At 40.0% G+C, this 17281-nt stretch overlaps 1 protein-coding gene across 13 annotated transcripts in view; it reads left to right on the forward strand.

Moving 5' to 3' along the window:
* The window catches only part of LOC110976411 (uncharacterized), a 100247-nt gene that overhangs the window by 71873 nt on the left and 11093 nt on the right, over positions 1-17281 (forward strand). For 11 of the 13 annotated variants that reach the window (XR_002597826.2, XM_022229647.2, XM_087143647.1 and 8 more), the window contains 8 exons: positions 106-206; positions 10620-10717; positions 11847-12077; positions 14670-14771; positions 15217-15315; positions 15590-15672; positions 16236-16290; positions 16973-17084. Coding sequence is in view for 12 of the 13 variants with exons in the window: in XM_022229647.2 (XP_022085339.2) it covers positions 106-206; positions 10620-10717; positions 11847-12077; positions 14670-14771; positions 15217-15315; positions 15590-15672; positions 16236-16290; positions 16973-17084 (881 nt within the window). In the remaining variant the exon portion in view is untranslated. Of the gene's footprint in view, positions 1-105; positions 207-5075; positions 5474-8307; positions 8468-10619; positions 10718-11846; positions 12078-14669; positions 14772-15216; positions 15316-15589; positions 15673-16235; positions 16291-16972; positions 17085-17281 lie in introns of those variants that run through there. The other 2 variants (XM_022229658.2, XM_022229655.2) reach the window with 2 other exon arrangements.

Genomic DNA, 17281 nt, shown 5'->3' on the forward strand with positions numbered 1-17281 from the left:
ATTTCTTGGACCTGTTTGCACGAATGTGAATAAACTACGTTCCTTTGCCCATCAATTCTACGTCTTGCTCAACTGTTCTGTCTTTTCTTTCTTCTGTTTCTGCAGACGTCAGCCAAGATGGCGTTGGTCGAGCGCGGCGAAAGAGTGCCCCCAGTGGTGGGATCCAGATGACCACTGATGCGACGGGCCAACAATCAAAGTTATCGGTAAGTTGCTGAGTGTTTCTGTCAATAGCTGTTATTCATGAAGAAAAGAAATGATTGGATAAATGAAATCATGGATAAAAGTCGTCTCTAAAAAGGCTTAAAATGTTAATTTTTCTTGGCTTCACAAAGGCTCCATTTTGTGCTGCTGCTAATAATTTGTAACATTCGTGTCAGGGAAACAAGTGAGCAATGATAAATTGAATGACTTTTGAAATTTTTTGAAAGGTTAACTTGAGTTAACCTCAAAGGACAACTTGACTTGTACAAAACAAGCCTGTGTAAACCCTTCACAATATTTATCAACTCCGTCTTTCAACTTGGAGAGTAGGTGCTCTTGTAGTTTTTGTTTTAAATCCCCTGAGGTTTAGGTGATTCACCTAGGAACTTTGGGAGGAAAAAACCTGTCTGGTTTGTGTTTGTTTAACCGTGGTCAAGTACATGTAGTGTAACTAATTTGTATCTGGTTGGGCAACTTGGGAAACAGTCACATGTCAATGCAGTAGATAGTTAATCCCAAGTGTGTTACCATTAGCCTTGAACTTTGCAGTCATGTAGAGAATGTAGAGTTTCCTGCCTGGGCATGCCGGGGTTTCATGGAAGGTTTCAGATTTTGTCACTTTTTTCTTGTTGGAAAGGCAGTTTGAGGCTCTTAGTGGTTGAAAGCAGTCATACATCATGCATTCGTTGGAAAAACTGACAATTACCAGGGTTAGCTTCACTGTGAGATTTGGAATTTCCCATGAGGTTTTTTGTTGACTCATCAATGCTGGAATGGGAAACTGTTGTACCTTGCTTGAGAAAAATGGCAAAGAAATGACATTGTATGTGTGGCTATTTGCAGAAATATGTAATCAATGAACAGAAATGCATAATGCTGTACATACTAAAGACCAACTTCCATGTAAGTTGGGGAATTTTCTGATGCATTGGCGATGGTATGGGAAATCAATGAGAAATATGTGTTGTAATTTTTTTTTAACTTCCCTAAACTATTATTCATGAGGAAACTGAATTTCTTTTAAACACCTGTCAAATAAAAAGTACATCTGACTTCAAACGTCTGACTTCAAATTTACATTCTGTTTAGCTTCTGCCATTGACTAGGATTAGGTTTACACCAGTCTTCCTTTTTATAGGAGTGCTAACTTGGTCTTTCAAATGAAAGCCAGCTTTTTACCTGATTGTTGAAAATTTCATCTAGAAATTCTCAAAAAATTTATTGCATTACAAACAGAGGGTTGATAAAGCTTCAAGAAAGCACCTCCTATTCAGAACTGTTCTTGGCAACAAAGGGGAGACACCTGTTTTTGTATTTGGTTTTGTTTGCATACTGATAAGTTTGGGTTGTATTCATACCGGTAGTTACTGATTGTGATAGCACATGTCATCCTAGTCAATGTATAACATTCGCACCTCGACTGAGACACTCCGTTGTTCATTTTCTCCGAACTCGGAGGCCGGAGGGAAATCATTCATGCAAATGACTACCAGCATGTCGGGAGAGGAATTTAATTTCGTATGGCCTAGTTGGTCTGATCAGTGCTGGCAGTAGTCTGGTTTGTTCTGCACACTTGCTAGGCCACACTGCGTTTTGTTAATTACCCTGCACAGCTGCTGAATTGTTTGACAAAGATGCACATCTGTTTCGTTCACTTCTATGCATGATACGTGAGATGGACATGTAAATTTGTTGAGGACACGCACATGTAAGCATGTTTTTAACTGTACTAAATGCAAACCTCGTGCTGAGACATTTTGAGGGATTGCATAAGGAATGGGATGGTGGAACTTGATGGATTCTTGTCGTCAAGAAAAAGTGCCCCCCAAAATTCATTTCAAGACATCAGATGAATAGGTGATCTCTGTTTCATGCTCATTTGAAGTCTTTGTAGATCATCATGTAAAACCAAGGAGGTGTTGATGATAACAGGAGAGGTGTGTTGAATCGATATTCTTTCAGAAAACTTGTTATTGATGGTATTGTTCCCTGAAGCATTTGAAGAAATACCGGTATGCAAACATCCAAATTCAGCAGACTCTCTTGAACCCTGTTGTAATTCATGGTTGAAATGCGAAACTAGTACGATGAAAGACTGCGGTTTGGTAATAATCTTGAGGGAATCAAAGTGAAGGTGTGCATCTCTATGAATCCAGCAGTAGATGAAATCGTCAGACAGACTGGAGAGTTTACCAATAACCTTTGTGGTCGTAGATAACCTGCATTCAAGACCAGAGTTCAAATCAAGTTCATGGCTCCACAGATTTCAGGACGAACATTTTTAATCGTGCATTCACTCCAATAGGCTTACTGTCTAAAGTAAACTACGGGTGTCTTTGTTGTGGTACAGTATCTGCAAGATTTAGTTCACTGGAAAGCAGGTTGGGGTGAATGTCTCATGACCAATGGGTGTTTGATTAGGGCCTGTGTTTACTGTACACTCGATGAACGATTTGTTGGCATGGTGGGCATGCTCACTGTATTTATTTTTGCAACCAAATTCAGAGAAGACTCTAATGGGGCAAGCATGCTAACAGGGTTGGCTTAGATTGTTCCTCAATGCGTCAAGAGGAAATATCGCTCTACGGTTTGAAAAAATTTGCAAATTTTTCTGTAGTCATAACATCAGTGCCAGCGGGACTTAGTGTTCCAAGAACATGTAATCATAACCAATTTTCAAGTTTTGATTTAAAAAAGACAAAATACCTCCATGTCTCAATTTATTATTTGGTTGTGCACTGATAGAAGCCATTTGCCACATATTGTGTTAAAAACTAAATTAGGGAACTGGTATATGTTGTTTTGGCTTCAAACGTGATGGATTCTGTGAAGTGAAAGTTGATGACTATTTTAACAGGCTCGGAGCATGCAACCGAAGTGCGTTGCATTTGAAATTTATTTAAGAATGGGAGATTCTCTTCACACTTTTTCTCATCCTACGGGATTTATTTTTACTTCTCAAAATGTGAAAGGCTTTTCCGACAGTGAGACAAGTTTTTACAGATTGCCCAATGTACTGTAATTGCATTTTTTTTTTTAATCCTTCCGTTTCTGGATTTCATGCATTCATTAACCCCCAACTTGGCGCATCGAAAGCAAAGTTTGATCATCAACTGGTCAATTCTGCTAGGTACTCGGGATATGCAAAGGTTACCTGGACAAACACAAACAGTGGTCAACGTGTAGAAAATTGGCCGAAGTTGCCCAGTTATTGACCATGCATCTGCATGGCAAGCAAGATTAATCACCACGTTGTTAATGACTATGCCGTCCACAGCTGCTGTGAGTTCAGTTCATAGCTGTAAGGGTTAACACCATTTAAGACAAATTTTAAAATGTCCCGGGTGTGTAGATCAGAGTGAAATTGGAGCCTACCACCTCCCCTCCTTCATTCCTCCCCAACCCCCAGCTCTTACCCCGTCACGGTCCCACCCACAAACACACCCCTACTATCATATTTTCTTGCCTAATTTTTCCTGACGCACCAGCACACATGCGTTATATCACCATAACTCAACAAGTCTTACTCACCCCAGCCTGTGCCCCGGCCTCTATTGCCAAGGGACCCTAAGACCCTCATCCATCCCCTTCCTTTTCCTACACCCCTTGTAGTTGTCACCGTAGCACCCGTGACCTAACATGTAGGCCATAACCCTGGCTGATTGGAAAGGGGACCATTGTACCTGTAATGTTTGCAGGATTGTAAAACAGATCAACTTGATCATTTTTTAAAAATCAGGCCAGGGAATATATGATGACTTCGTTGAAGGATTACCAGAAATTTTCAACAAATTCATGGTTCATATTTATACATTTACCCCTCTCCTACTTATAAAAGCATAGTTTCACCTGTGAAATTTCTACCCCGTCTTTTATTTAAACATGCTTCTTCCCAGATGCATTTTAGAAAGATATTTCTTCATCCTTTACACAACAGAATCGTACTTTGGACTACATTTGTTGAATTTCAGACTGAGAGTTGTATACAATTTGCACAGTAATTGACTGGTAAGACATGTGCGTGCACAAAGTTAATCCTCGGCCCATTTGAGGCAGCTGAGGAATACATGTACATGTCGGTGGAATATTGAATTAAAGTGAACTAGGACACGGTAAACACTGGCTTCCTCAGGGATGAAATAGGCTCTCCAGAGACCCTGGAACAGTTTGTCAAACAGAGTTCACCCTCTCAAGTATTGATTTAACTTCTCCAGGATGTTGCTAGTTCTTAAGTTGTAATGCACTTTGTGGTGTTTTTTGGATATGTATCCAAAGGAAATGATACATCTTGTCTGGTTCAGAGGAAATTCTTCAACTCCGTGGATCAAGTTTGTCTTTTTCTTCACTTCTATCTGTTTGAGAAAAAGAAGAAAATGTTTGCATGCGCTTATGGCAGGAGATTAAAAGTTGGTCCGCTCACAGAGTTAATCTTACTTTCAATGTCTGTCAGTGGTCTTTCAGTGATAAATGCAATTTAAATGATATCACTGCATTTTGTTTGCAGAAATACCGGTAATTTGTATACATTGCAAGCCCACAAAATTGGGAATGTTCATTCATGGCAGCTACATATTGGCACCTGAATCAAGAATTTAATGACAAAAGAGTATAATAAGCTTAATTTCCCTGAATTGAAGCCTTGATTGCCCACTTTATTTCCTGAATTCTGTTGTTATGAGCAGCGCCCTCTTTTGTCTGGACATGGCCAGTGTGTAGGAGTGCATGTCCATGGCTTTATGATGAGTCATACATATTGTAATACTGCCGGGAATGCCGGTCATGCAGGGACAATGTTCCTACCAGAAATTTTCTTAGAATCTCAGAGTTTTGAATCAAACCTTGACATCAGAGAGATTGTAGTCACACAAGAAGTGTCCAGAACAGTCAGAATTTTTCAGAGCAGGTGATCAGTCCTTTATGAAGTTGCAGGATGCAAGAGTGAGTGGGGGGGATGTAATAAACAGGATGCTGTGAAATGCTGGGGCTAGGATTAAGGAAACTCTGGGCTCTACAGGTCTGTGGTTAGGAATAATTGGTTTGTTAATCACCAGTTTATGTGAGTCATGTTGAAAGAAGGTCTACTCACCTTGTAAACAAGTCTCCCGAGTCCCTTTTTATCCAAAGAGGATTTTCTGGAGACAGTGTCTTGGGGACTGTGAAGGAAGTGACAGGGTTTCTGTACTCTTGACATGTTGAACATGAATGTGTTGGAGGTGAAGTAGTGCTAGCCATCGGCATGGGTTACCAGAAGAACATTCCAGTGCACAAGGTTTGTTGCCTGCCTTTTATTTACCAACTTTGTGTTTTGTTTTGATTCGTTTCTATAATTAGAAAGTACAGAATTATTGTCGCCTTATTTGTTGTATATATTTTTATGACATCTGTTGATTGACTTTTGATTTGTTTACTTTGTTACTGTCTGCGCATGTATCCTGTTTTCTGAATGAAGATACCGTTTTTCATTTGGAAGATGAATCAGTGTTGTAGGTCATGAGACCTGGTCTCGGTCTCGAGACCTTTTTTGCGGTCTCGCCCTGTCAAAGTCTTGGTCTTGGGAGGGCTGGTCTCGATAGCACTCGGTCTTGGTCTCGGATGCCATAGTCTCGGGTCTCCCCCCTCGAGACCGTTGAGACCGTAACAAAATGTGCATCTAGCTACCACGCATGCATGCGGTTGCAAAAGGCAAAATTACCTCCGCTCGAGTCAAATCTTGAGCCACTGATATAAATACAACACAGTAATGTTCAGATTTTTTGCAGTAAACAATGAAATCGATACTGGAATGAAGACTTGTCAATGCAGCATGATGCAACCTTGTCCTAAGTTGTAACTTATTTCCAATCCAGAGTAGCCATGCTGCTTGACACCATGGAGATGAGGTTGTGAGTAGTGGGATTCGCACAGTAGACTGGTTCCCGTTCCCTACGTAGTCTCCTGCTGAACATAGGGCCAGGACGGGAACCAGTCTGTTTGTGTGCACGCTATGAATTGTGTGCACGTGTGAAAGTGCTTTCATTCCGTCTTGTATGTGGTACGTGTTGTTTTAGTAGTTTCGTTACAGTAGGCCTACGTCTTTTTTGGATATTTGTTTTTTTGCTTACAAAAAAGCAGTCTAAGAATATTTGTGTTAAAGTTCACATCATATCATTTGGGACACTCGTGTTGAAAATGACCAGACCAGGGTAAGAGTAAAGCAGTATCGCTGATAAAAGAACTGAAACATTCTTTAACAAATATTTGACCTATTTGTGTGTGTGAGTTTATGCTAATGTTCTCATTTTATTTCTTTTGTACTTAATTGTGCTGCCATATGATTATCCCTATTTACCTTTTGGTAAAACTAAACATTGGTTTATGCTTGGTCTCGGTCTCAGATGTCGTGGTCTCGGTCTCAACCTGCAAAAGTCTCGGTCTCGAAGTCCTGGTCTTGGTCTTGAAGGAGTAGGTCTCGGTCTTAGTCTCGTATGCCTTGGTCTCGGTCTTGGTCTCAGACATCAAGGTCTCGGATACAACACTGATATGAATTATGGAAATGTCTGCCAAAAGACTAGGCAGACATTCCATTTTGAATGATTCAAATATGTGCATGTTATAACCATAAAGCCTTGAATGAAATTTCCGTGTCAAGATGGTCTTGCTATTAATTTTGGTTTGCCTTTCCATATTGTTACATTAAGATCTAAAAGCCCAAACTGAAATTCAACATGTACCAGTAACCTGAAAAGCATCCTGCTGTTTTCTACATTATCCTAAAAATGTTCAACCTCAAACTTGAGGAGGAAATCCATGGGTGTCAGGGTCAAGGAGAGACATCTCACCACCGGGGACATGTCTGTGAATGTTTGAGGACGTGACAGACATGTGCTCGCTGTGTGAACTCAGTAGGTCATCCTCAGGATGCATGCTGAGATTGCTTGTTTGGCCAAGATCAAGATGAAATTCTCCTCATGGGTAAAACTCTGTTGCAGTCCATCACAAAGGAAGCCGTAAAGTGACAATAAAACAAAAAGTTGTTCTTGACCGACCGTTGGAAATACATGCAATCTTATGTCATAAAAGTTGGAAACAGTTGGAACAAAGAATTCACTTTACTATTTTGATGTGCCATATGGTTTTTACATTTTTATTAATAAAGTATGGAATTCAAAACAATTTTCTGAAAATTGAAGTGACAGAAGAAGTTCGGAGACTTGTTTATTAAAAAGCATAAACCTTGCACACGTCAATAATCTAATTTTGATTGCAAAAATAAATTTCATAGTAATATTTTTCATTGGAAAATCAAAATTGGACTTAGATTCTTTTCCTAAGTTGGAATTTTTGGTGTTTCACTTTTGTGCTTATTTTCTGTCATGCTGTCATAAAACATTTTAGCTCCTGTTTGTCAAGAGTTTGTGATTGATATTTAGCAGTTAGCACCCCTTAAATATGTGTATCTATGACTCATACCCAGCTCCATGCATACTTGTCCGATATTAGCATCCTACTCTAGGAGCATATTTCATCTCAAGGTGTGGCTTTTTCCATCTCAGTCCTGAAGACGTGCTCACATACTCTCTCATTATTGTCCCACTGTGCTTCAAGACAGCATCTAGCTCCTGCACCAAGGATTGCACGCTAGCCCTCCTTGGATTGCAGGGAAGCTACCGTGGTTGGCATTCACAGGTGTTGCGTTCACTTCCCACTGCATCTTGGAGATGCAAACCCTACCTTATGGCCACAGTCTATGAGTCACCGTTTGATCAGGCACCAATCCGGGGCCTTTGATGGTTTCTCTCAGGTGAAAGAGTATTCCGTGCGATGGGAGCTCCCTACCCGCTCTGTTGCAGCATTAAGCTCTTAAGTATCCACAAGGAAGTAGTGTTTCTTGTAATCAAAGGATTTGGGACTTTGTGAAACATTCTTGTCATCTTGAAATTGATGCTGTACTGAGGTTGTCTTTGTATGAAGATCAAGACAAGATTCAACTCCTCTGCAGCATTGGCCATACTAATACCTTCTCCATGAAATGTGCCTTTCACAGAAGGATGAGGATTTTTATCTATCGTTGAGGATTTGATGAAGGAAGGCTTTGGCCTCTCTCCACCCGTGAGACTTTGTCATCTCTTAAGAGGATTAAAGATTATCGTTGTCTTCATCGGAGGACTTTCATCTGACACAATGGGATTTGTCTCCCATCCCTTGATTCTTTGAAGCTTGGAGAGTAATAACCTGCAAGATGATTTGCTGCGACCGGTTTGTTTTCAACTGTCCCCTCTTTCATGTAAGATTTATCTTTAAAACAAATCATTGATGTATTCATTCCAATGAATTTACCTGTTTAGTTTTTTAGTACATGCACCGGTACTTTTGTATGTTTGTTTGTTTGTTTGTTTGTTGGATCACTCTTTCGGTATTTGTTAATTTGTTACATTTTCAAGTAATGTTTTTTGGGGGGGAGAAGTTGTCTATCTTTGTAAAAGATTACACAGTCTTCTTGAAAGATGAAACAACCTTTTTTTGATAGAAAACTTTTTTTCTTTTGTAGCCTTTGACAATTGTTTCACAACCATAGTTCTTACTATGACTGAAATTTGTAGTTTTAGTCTTTGCCTGGTTTCTTGAGGCCTCGGCGTCTTATAGTTATGACAGTGTTCGTCAGGATGTTCACACCTACTGTAATCTAACTACCAAGGTACATGCAGACCTTCCAGCAAGGAGTTGGTCATGTTATCTGTTCCCTGCATCCCATGTGGATATTTCTTCAATTTGAAATTATTCTGTATCATCCTTTCTTCATTGTGCTCTTGTTAAGGATTCTAAAAAAAGGTGGAAAATTTGAAAAATCAAAATGACATACCAATCAGAAATGAAGGTTCCTCCTGTAGGTGAGAATGGGGGGAAGAATTTGGTTAATAAGTAGAAGAATATTGGTCATTAGCCACAAGTATGAATCACGTGTAGATTGTGCAGATGAGAATCAACATCAGATCTTTTTTTTTTTTCATTTCTGCGGTCTCGTCGTGCGAATGGCACTTACACCTGTCTTAGGCTCCTGCTGTCTTTCCTAGGAAAACAGAATCTTGTCATTGCAAAGAAAAATGAGTTTACACGGTGGGCTTTGCCAGACCTGTTATCATTTTTGTCTTGGAGAGTGACTTCTGTGGATGTTTGCAGTGACGATGTCCTCATCCTTAGCAATGCTTGCATCCATGCTTGTGTTTAGCGATTCAAGTCTCATGCTGAAGGACATAATGTTCATGATGGATGGATTTTATTTTAAGGCAGTGACTGTTTGCTTCTTCGTTGGTTTAAATCTCTGTCTTTGTATCGGAGAGATGATAAAGATCTGATTCATGAAGTTTTATGGAGTGGACATAGATAAAGTGCTGGTATTCTAAAGCTGTGAATCTAATGTTCTCCCTACCTTTTTGGATCGATTTGCAAAGCGAGAAGACTCTGGATTTTAAAAACCAAGACACCAAATGAGAAATTAAGATACAATGAACAGTTTGACTAGATCACGGAACATCTTTTGAAAACCCCATGAGAAGACTTGGCATCAGTGAACAAGGAAGTTTTGCTGGTGGTCATGGAAGAAGTGCCCTGTGTGATTTGCCTCTTTTATTTGTGTTCTTCTGACAATGATACAGTTTGACGACTTTCATGAAATAATGGCCATGTAGATGAGCTCTGTACTTGGATAACAGAATGGTCTGGTGACAGCTGCAGCTAGTTTTAGTATCAGCACCACAACATTGTTACACTTCTGGGAACCAGACAATGATCTATTGTTGCCAGTGTCAGACACGGCAATCTTTGTCAACCACATTGACCTTTGGGAGATTTGAACAACGTCAGGACTTGGTGGTGTGTCTTGACTTCAACACCTCAATTCAGTGATAAAGCTTGGGAATTTTGTGCTAGGCTGTAAGGTGACTTGTTATCCAGACTATTGGCAATGAGCATTGGCAAGATAATGAGCTGTCAGTTCCAACTCATGCAGCCTGCTTGAGTTTCATATGTTGCTTGAAGCTAAGACACTTGATCATAAATAGATGCAGTATATTTAGAATCAGTTTTGCCTTGAAAGTGTTACCCCCCAAAAGTGTTGTAGTTTTCCCTTTCCCTATTAAGCTCCTTACAAACAACTTTCAAAGAGACTTCCTACTCTCAGGAACCAACATATAGTTTCAGTCAATATTTGATGTTGGCACCGTTGATTGTGAGTCTGTACTAGATGAATAGAATGTGGCCCACTGTCGATAGGAAAGCAATTCCTGGCTGAGAACATCCTGGAGGGATTGTGGATTTTACTGGACCAACTTGGCAGGATTTATGTACCGTAGCCTTTAGAGCTGGACTGTTATCAAGCCTGGACATCCACCATCATGGGAGAAGTTTGCTTTTACCTTGATCTTTGTTCTTGTTGTCAGGGTATTTTCCCCAAGCGAATGAAAATCGCTCTCAAACGAACCAAGAGCGTTGGGAAGTTCGACAACAAACACGCAACTCTGAAAGAAGAAGACGAGGAGTAAGTAATCCTTTCTTTTTGAAATGGAAACATTCAAGGGATGCTGAACGAAAAGTGACATCTTTGAATCAATAGGTGATTGAAAATTCCCAGCTTTCTCTCTTTTTTTTGCTGCATCAGCTTAAAAGGAATAACAAAATTTTATAATGTGAAGTTTGAGATACGTGAACAGTGTGCTAAGCTGTCAATGTGTCATTGATGGAAAGAGCTCCAAGTATGGAAAGCCAGTTCATGATGTACAAAATGTTGCTGTGTCACCTCTAAAAGCCAATGACCACATTTCTTCATGTTGACTAGAACAGAGAGTCTCATAAATCCCTTGAAAATCTTAGGTTAAAGTTTGGAGTCACAAAGCTCACTCAGACGTGCTCGTTCCATCTTGCAATTCATGAACACAAGCCAGGATTCTGCCAAAGGGAATATTGGCATCCTAAACTTGAAAATGTTAACGTGCTAGCGTGCACGTTTTGATCTGGCCCGACTGGCTAAATTTGGAACGGTAGAAATCAGAAAGTGATGAGTTTTCACAACTGTCATGGAACACAGCAGGTGGAGGGGATATGGTAGATACGAAATGGCGGGAGATAGCTTTATCAGTGTGAGTGCATGCAAACACTAACTCATTCTGACAGTGTTAAAGGGTTTCACGTACCAGTATGTGGATGAAATCTTTAACCCTGACAGTCCTCAATCTTCCAGTTTCGATATGATTTTTACATACACCCTTGGGGTTAGGGTTAAACTTGCATTCTGAGTTCAAATTTCGTGAAAACATTAAAGTTATTGCACTGGTTTAGTGAGATGGCTTGCTATGGATTTTCAATTTTTAAGGAATAAGTCGGTCAAATGGTTTATCCTTTTGTTTTTCTTTATCTAGATTTTACTCAGAAAGTTAAAGATTATTGTAGCTCCTTTGGCGGCACAAATTTAGCAGGGGTGGGGTTCCTGTTCTCTTCTTGGCAGAAATTGAAGACCCTTGTATCAAATGTTCAACCAACTCTCATTGGACAAATTCAGTCACACAAGTCAGAGTGAATCTCATCACAGTTTAGGAAATGAAGTCATCTCTCGTAACCTGACAGGTCAATCACATTGGACAAGCTTGCATCTCTGCTTTCCCTTCCAACAGATCAGACATGACGTCTCCCAATTCCATCAAGCCTGCCCACTCCCATGAGTCTCTGCTGCTCGGACCTCAGACCTCCCTGGACGTCTTTGACCTCTCATCCAATGACCTGGTCATTGTACCCCTCCACAGCAGCATCCTGGGGCAGGATCACTGCTTCCAGATTACTAACTCACACGGCAAGAAGTACTACTCGTGTCGCTCAGCGAGTGAGCGAGACAAATGGATGGAGAGGTAAGAAGGAATCATTGAGTAACTGAAATATCCACTCACTTGTGAAGGAGCGGACACAATGGTAAATGAGTCATGATTGTTGACTACTGGGAAAGAAATTGCTTCATAATTCGATTTCAGGAAACCATGTATGTAGCTCAGGTTTATAAAGGAAAGTCAAGGCTGATGACTGTTAATTGTAATGGAAAATATTAATTTTCAATGGTCTTGACTTCAGAAACAAGACCAAGATGGCAGTAGAATGATTATGGGGCTTCCTACAGACTAGGATGAAATTTTTAAACAAGGGTCAAAGGTTGACTTTTCTCCAGAGGTGGGTCTTACAAAAGGTTGAAGTTGACTTGAAGGAGGTTTGAAGGAGGTACATCAATATGGTAGATGAAGGAGGGAGGTAGGAGAACAGACAACCTGCCTTATCTTCCCCTCCCATTTGACCAGACTTCTCATGTTTGCTGAAGAGTTCACCAAAATCAAGCTTCATTGTGGCTTCAAATCGGTGAACACATGAACCTGCATCCACCTTGGTTTTTGAGGATCTACACAGACTCCTGGAACCTTGGATATCTTCCAGTGCTTCCTCTCTCAGTTTCAGATCCTGGATAGAAATGTTTGAGTCTGACAGTGTTTTGACTGAGGCGGGCACAACAGGGAAACAATGAATTACCAATGTTGATTGCTTATATCATGAAGCTGACGGCTGTTCCTTATCAGGGGTTGCTGCACTAGCCTTCAAAGTCTAAGCGCTAACAAACTTAATGAAGCAATGACAGATTCTAATGTACTGCATCTCTAGTTAAAAATGCTAAGTGAAATTGTATACGCTAAACAGTTATGCTAAGTGGAAACGACTCACCTCTTTTTCTATATGCTCAATATCACATGCAGCATTCTCTGCTCTTCATTTTCCATGTCATAATTCAGAAAATCCAAGATTTCTTCTCCTAAAGGGGACAGTTTACAGCTATCTGCTCTGAATAAATGATCAAAAAAATATTCTGTAGGAACCTTAGTTAGCTCTAAATGAACATCCGTGCTTCGAAGTAATTCAAATGAAGTTTGCTTTTGAAAATAAAAGAATTCACGGGGAAGATTTAACACTGATATTCTAAGGACGGTTTCATCTGTCAGTGTATCTTTGATTAAATTAGAAGTTAGATCCCCAGGGTAGCCGTGCTACCTTGACCTTTGCCTCAAAGATAACATAACAGCCTTGAAGACAGGAACAAGGAAATTAAGAGAGAATTCTGACAAGTACCTGTCATGCCTGTATCAATAGGCAGCAAGTGCAATTAGATCATGTATTACTTGTATCAATAGGCAGCAAGTGCAATTATATCATGTATTTCTTGTGCTCATTGTAGAAAACAAACTGACGTCCAACGATTTCTGGATTTTCTTACTGGTCTTTGCTAGTTTATTTATTGGTGGCAATAGGGTAGCTTATTTGTCAGCATTTTTCCTAATGATTTCTGATTGGTTAATTAGTATTTCTCCTTTTTTTGTTTGCCATTCTGTTAAAAAAACATGTTTGTTCATCGTGTTTTTATCATCAGTCATCGATACTTAATGCTGCCATTTTCTTCGCGTGAAATGAAAGTTTAGTTTTCCATTGACATCCATCACTAAATCATCTTTTTAATTCTCATTTTAGTTTGATCAAACATTTTTTGTGTTGTTGGCTGAACGTGAGAAATAAAGAGTAACCAAGCTTCTGTTCAAACAGGCTAAAAGTGGAACAGAAATATGATCAGGTTAAAAACAAACAACTTTATTTCTTAAAATGCCACATTACTGAAGTTGAACCCCCTCCCCTAAAAAGAATAAGATATTTTTGAAACTAACTGTTGTGTGTGTCCCAGTTGCATAAACAGGATGTTCATAATATCTGCCAAAAAAACTTCTTGTCAGGAGATTTCCTGCGGGAAGAAAAAGCAGCTACTGATGGGTGGGAAAATGCTGAATCCTTGGCTTTAGTCTGCCATGATTTAATGGACAAGATGAGCTCAAACAGCTGAGTTTGATGTCCAAAGTGAGGACAGGGTTACCTGTCGTCCCATGGGGAGATGGTTGTCGGGAATGGAATGTTCATGAAAAATGCAGTGAACTGCAGAATACGAGATTTTGCAGAGTAGATGTACATGTATCCACTTTATAGTAGGCATTGATGATCTAAAGGCACTCACTTTAGATTTCTGGAAACCTAGCCATTTCACACCTGAGCTACCATATTTTTGCTCCTGCCAATCAAATCTGTGAGAGCATTAACTGGTCTTTGACAGTTTAATAACCATCCTCCTGTTGTATGACTTCATCTTTTACAGCTGCCAAGTTCAGTGCGTGCGTGTTTTGAAGTTTAGTTGTCCAGTGGTTTTATCTGAAGGAAAGTCAAGTTGAATGTCATGGAGATCAAGGAGAGTTTGTCATACGACGGAAATGCATAAAAACCTCTGGCTTTTTTCTGGGGCTCACACAGCAACCTACGTGACTCCAGGCTGTAAGAGCAATCGCTCCTCTCAAAGATCAATCGCGGATCGAGTTAACCAGCACCATGTTTGATCTGATTGATTTTCTCTTTGTGATTCCGTCTCGCAGCATTCGCAGTGCCATCCATCCAGAGAAAGACCACAATCGACGGAAAGACAGTGTCCTCAGACTGTGGGTCGTGGAAGGGAAGAATGTTCCTGTCAAGAGAAAGTGAGTTTGCAAGCCGACAAGCCATTTTTTCTTTCAGTCTTACCACTTTTTATATTTTTCCATAGTCTCTCAACTTGAATAAGTCTACCATTGAATAGGCTGTCACCGTTGTGGCCCCCCCTCCCCCTAGAAATGCTTGGCTGAGTCCTGATAAGACAACTTACCAGCCCTGTGATCACTCTATCTGGGTCAAACCATAAAGCTAAACATCAAAGAAGTGGCTGAACTTGAAACCACGAGCCCAACTTGGCAAAGACCACAAGTCTGGGTAATGCTTGGAGCATACTTTATCGACAACTATCAGTCCAACACATGACTACCACGGACAGACCACAAACGTGGAGAAAATTGCAGAGTCACAGGTCATGCTACAAAGTAATAAACCAGAGCTAATGCAGAACGTCTGTTTAGCATCATTTTTTTTCCTTGGATTACATTTCTGTAGGTACTACTGTGAGATTTGTCTGGACGATATGCTGTATGCCAGAACCACTGCCAAATCCAGGGGAGACATGGTCTTCTGGGGAGAACAATTCCTATTCACGTAAGCTTTCACCCATGAAAATTTCCTTTGAGTTTCCTTGGGATCTGTTGGTTTGGATTCTTGGCTCTTGTGGACTACTTCAGTCTTCCCAGGTAAACAGGAAATTACTTGATGGGGTTTGTTTGCTGTAGTTGAATGCCGGTTTGTTTTAAAATCCGGGGATTACAGTTAGAATGTGTTGGAAATTGTTTGGTTTCCATGGGATACCTGTTTGAATTTCCAATAACCTTTCTAAAGATGGATTGATTTGTTTTTATGCTTGGTGTTTGCGCAGGTGTCTTCCAGAAGCAAAGAACATAAAAGTTCATTTGTACAAAGAACCAGACAAGAAGAAAAGGAGAGACAAAAACTATGTGGGTAAGTCAGAATACAAACCAACAAATAAATAAATAAACAAACAAACAAATAAACAAACAAGCAAACAAACAAATGCCCCCAATAAACCTGCTAGACAAATATGCAGTAAAGGAAGAATAAGCCGATGGGTGGTTAACCTTATCCCTTTTTTCTTTCATCATAATTAACTTTTCCTGGCTGGTTGAGCATTTCAAGGGCTATCAAAGAGTTTACTTTTTTACATTTCTAACACTGCTCATTTTAAAGAGTTACTACATGGAGTTTGAAGATATTTGTCCGTTTCATTATAAGTCAAACCTTTATAACAAAAGTCATTTTTGAAATTTTGCTAAAAAAATTGACACATCTTCGTGGAACGTGTTAGTTGCATTCGATTTCCTCTGGAACATTGTTTATCCTGCATTTGAAATACGATGCCTAGAAAAACTCTCGGGTGTAAGTTAGACATCTGTTAGCAGTTTATTATGGAAGGCTTGGCACTCCATCTATCCAGCCCTAACAAACTCTCCTTATTTGTCAATCATTCCCCGTCACTTTTTCCATTGATTCACTTCCTGTTCTAGGGGTTGTGTCCATTCCGCTGGAACCCATCAGTAACAGGGCCACAATCGAGAAATGGTAAGCTCTATCCACACCTCATCTTGGCTCGTAATCTCAGCGACCTCACAATGTCATAATCTCTGACAGCAGGAAGTGACGTTTTTTATTCCCTTCAGAATAGCTTAGTTCCTGCTAATTGGTAGATTTTTTAGGTTATGATGCTTGTGTAGAGTGATATCTCTGTTAATCAAGAAAGGCAATCTGTCAATTATAAACACAGCAGGTGGAAGATATTAACTCAACAATGTAGACTGGAGACAAAAACCCATCTCAGTTTCCTGCTGCCAAAACAGGCTGAAAATAATTGACCTGTGACCTGATAAACTGTGCATTTCAATTAAAATCCAGGGGGGGAACCAGTACTTTGGCCAGTGTTACCCAAAAGGAATGACAACTATTTTAACTTAGTATCTATGCTAAACTCTCTTTTTAACTAAGTAAGTCTCTTTTAAACTGTTCCTAGCAACTATTGTGGGATTCGAACCAGGGACATCAAAGCAGAAAGTCCTAGAAATAGCTGAATGTGACAGCAGTGTCAGAACCTTTGTCAAACCTTCCACTTCAAAATGCTTATCTTGGAATTACTATAATACATATTGTTTTTCCAACTGAAGTGGCTCTTGTTGAATTCGAACCCAAAACTTCACAGTTTGAATTCAAGCTATTTATCCTTAATCCTTCTCTGGCATTTTCTCATCAGGTACCCCTTGACCAACACCAGCACAAAAGGTGACACGCCAAGCCTACGAATCAAAGCCCGATATCAGAGCATCAGTATTCTGCCCATAGCCCAGTACTCTGAACTCGCACAGGTAAGACTGATGCCGCCAGCTTAATCCCAATTGAAAAGTGCTCAGAGGAAGCTTGGTTACCAGACTTTGTGTCCATATCAACTGGCTGTGGCTGAATTGTACACACTTCTATGAGTAGTGGCTTGTGAAACTGAAATTAGCCACAACCCTTGATAAAACTTGTTATTTAAGGATTGTCTCATAATTCATCATGGTCC

The sequence above is a fragment of the Acanthaster planci genome, linkage group LG11, assembly GCF_054643075.1.
Source record: "Acanthaster planci isolate LZ-2023a linkage group LG11, COTS_SCS, whole genome shotgun sequence".
NCBI lineage: Eukaryota > Metazoa > Echinodermata > Asteroidea > Valvatida > Acanthasteridae > Acanthaster > Acanthaster planci.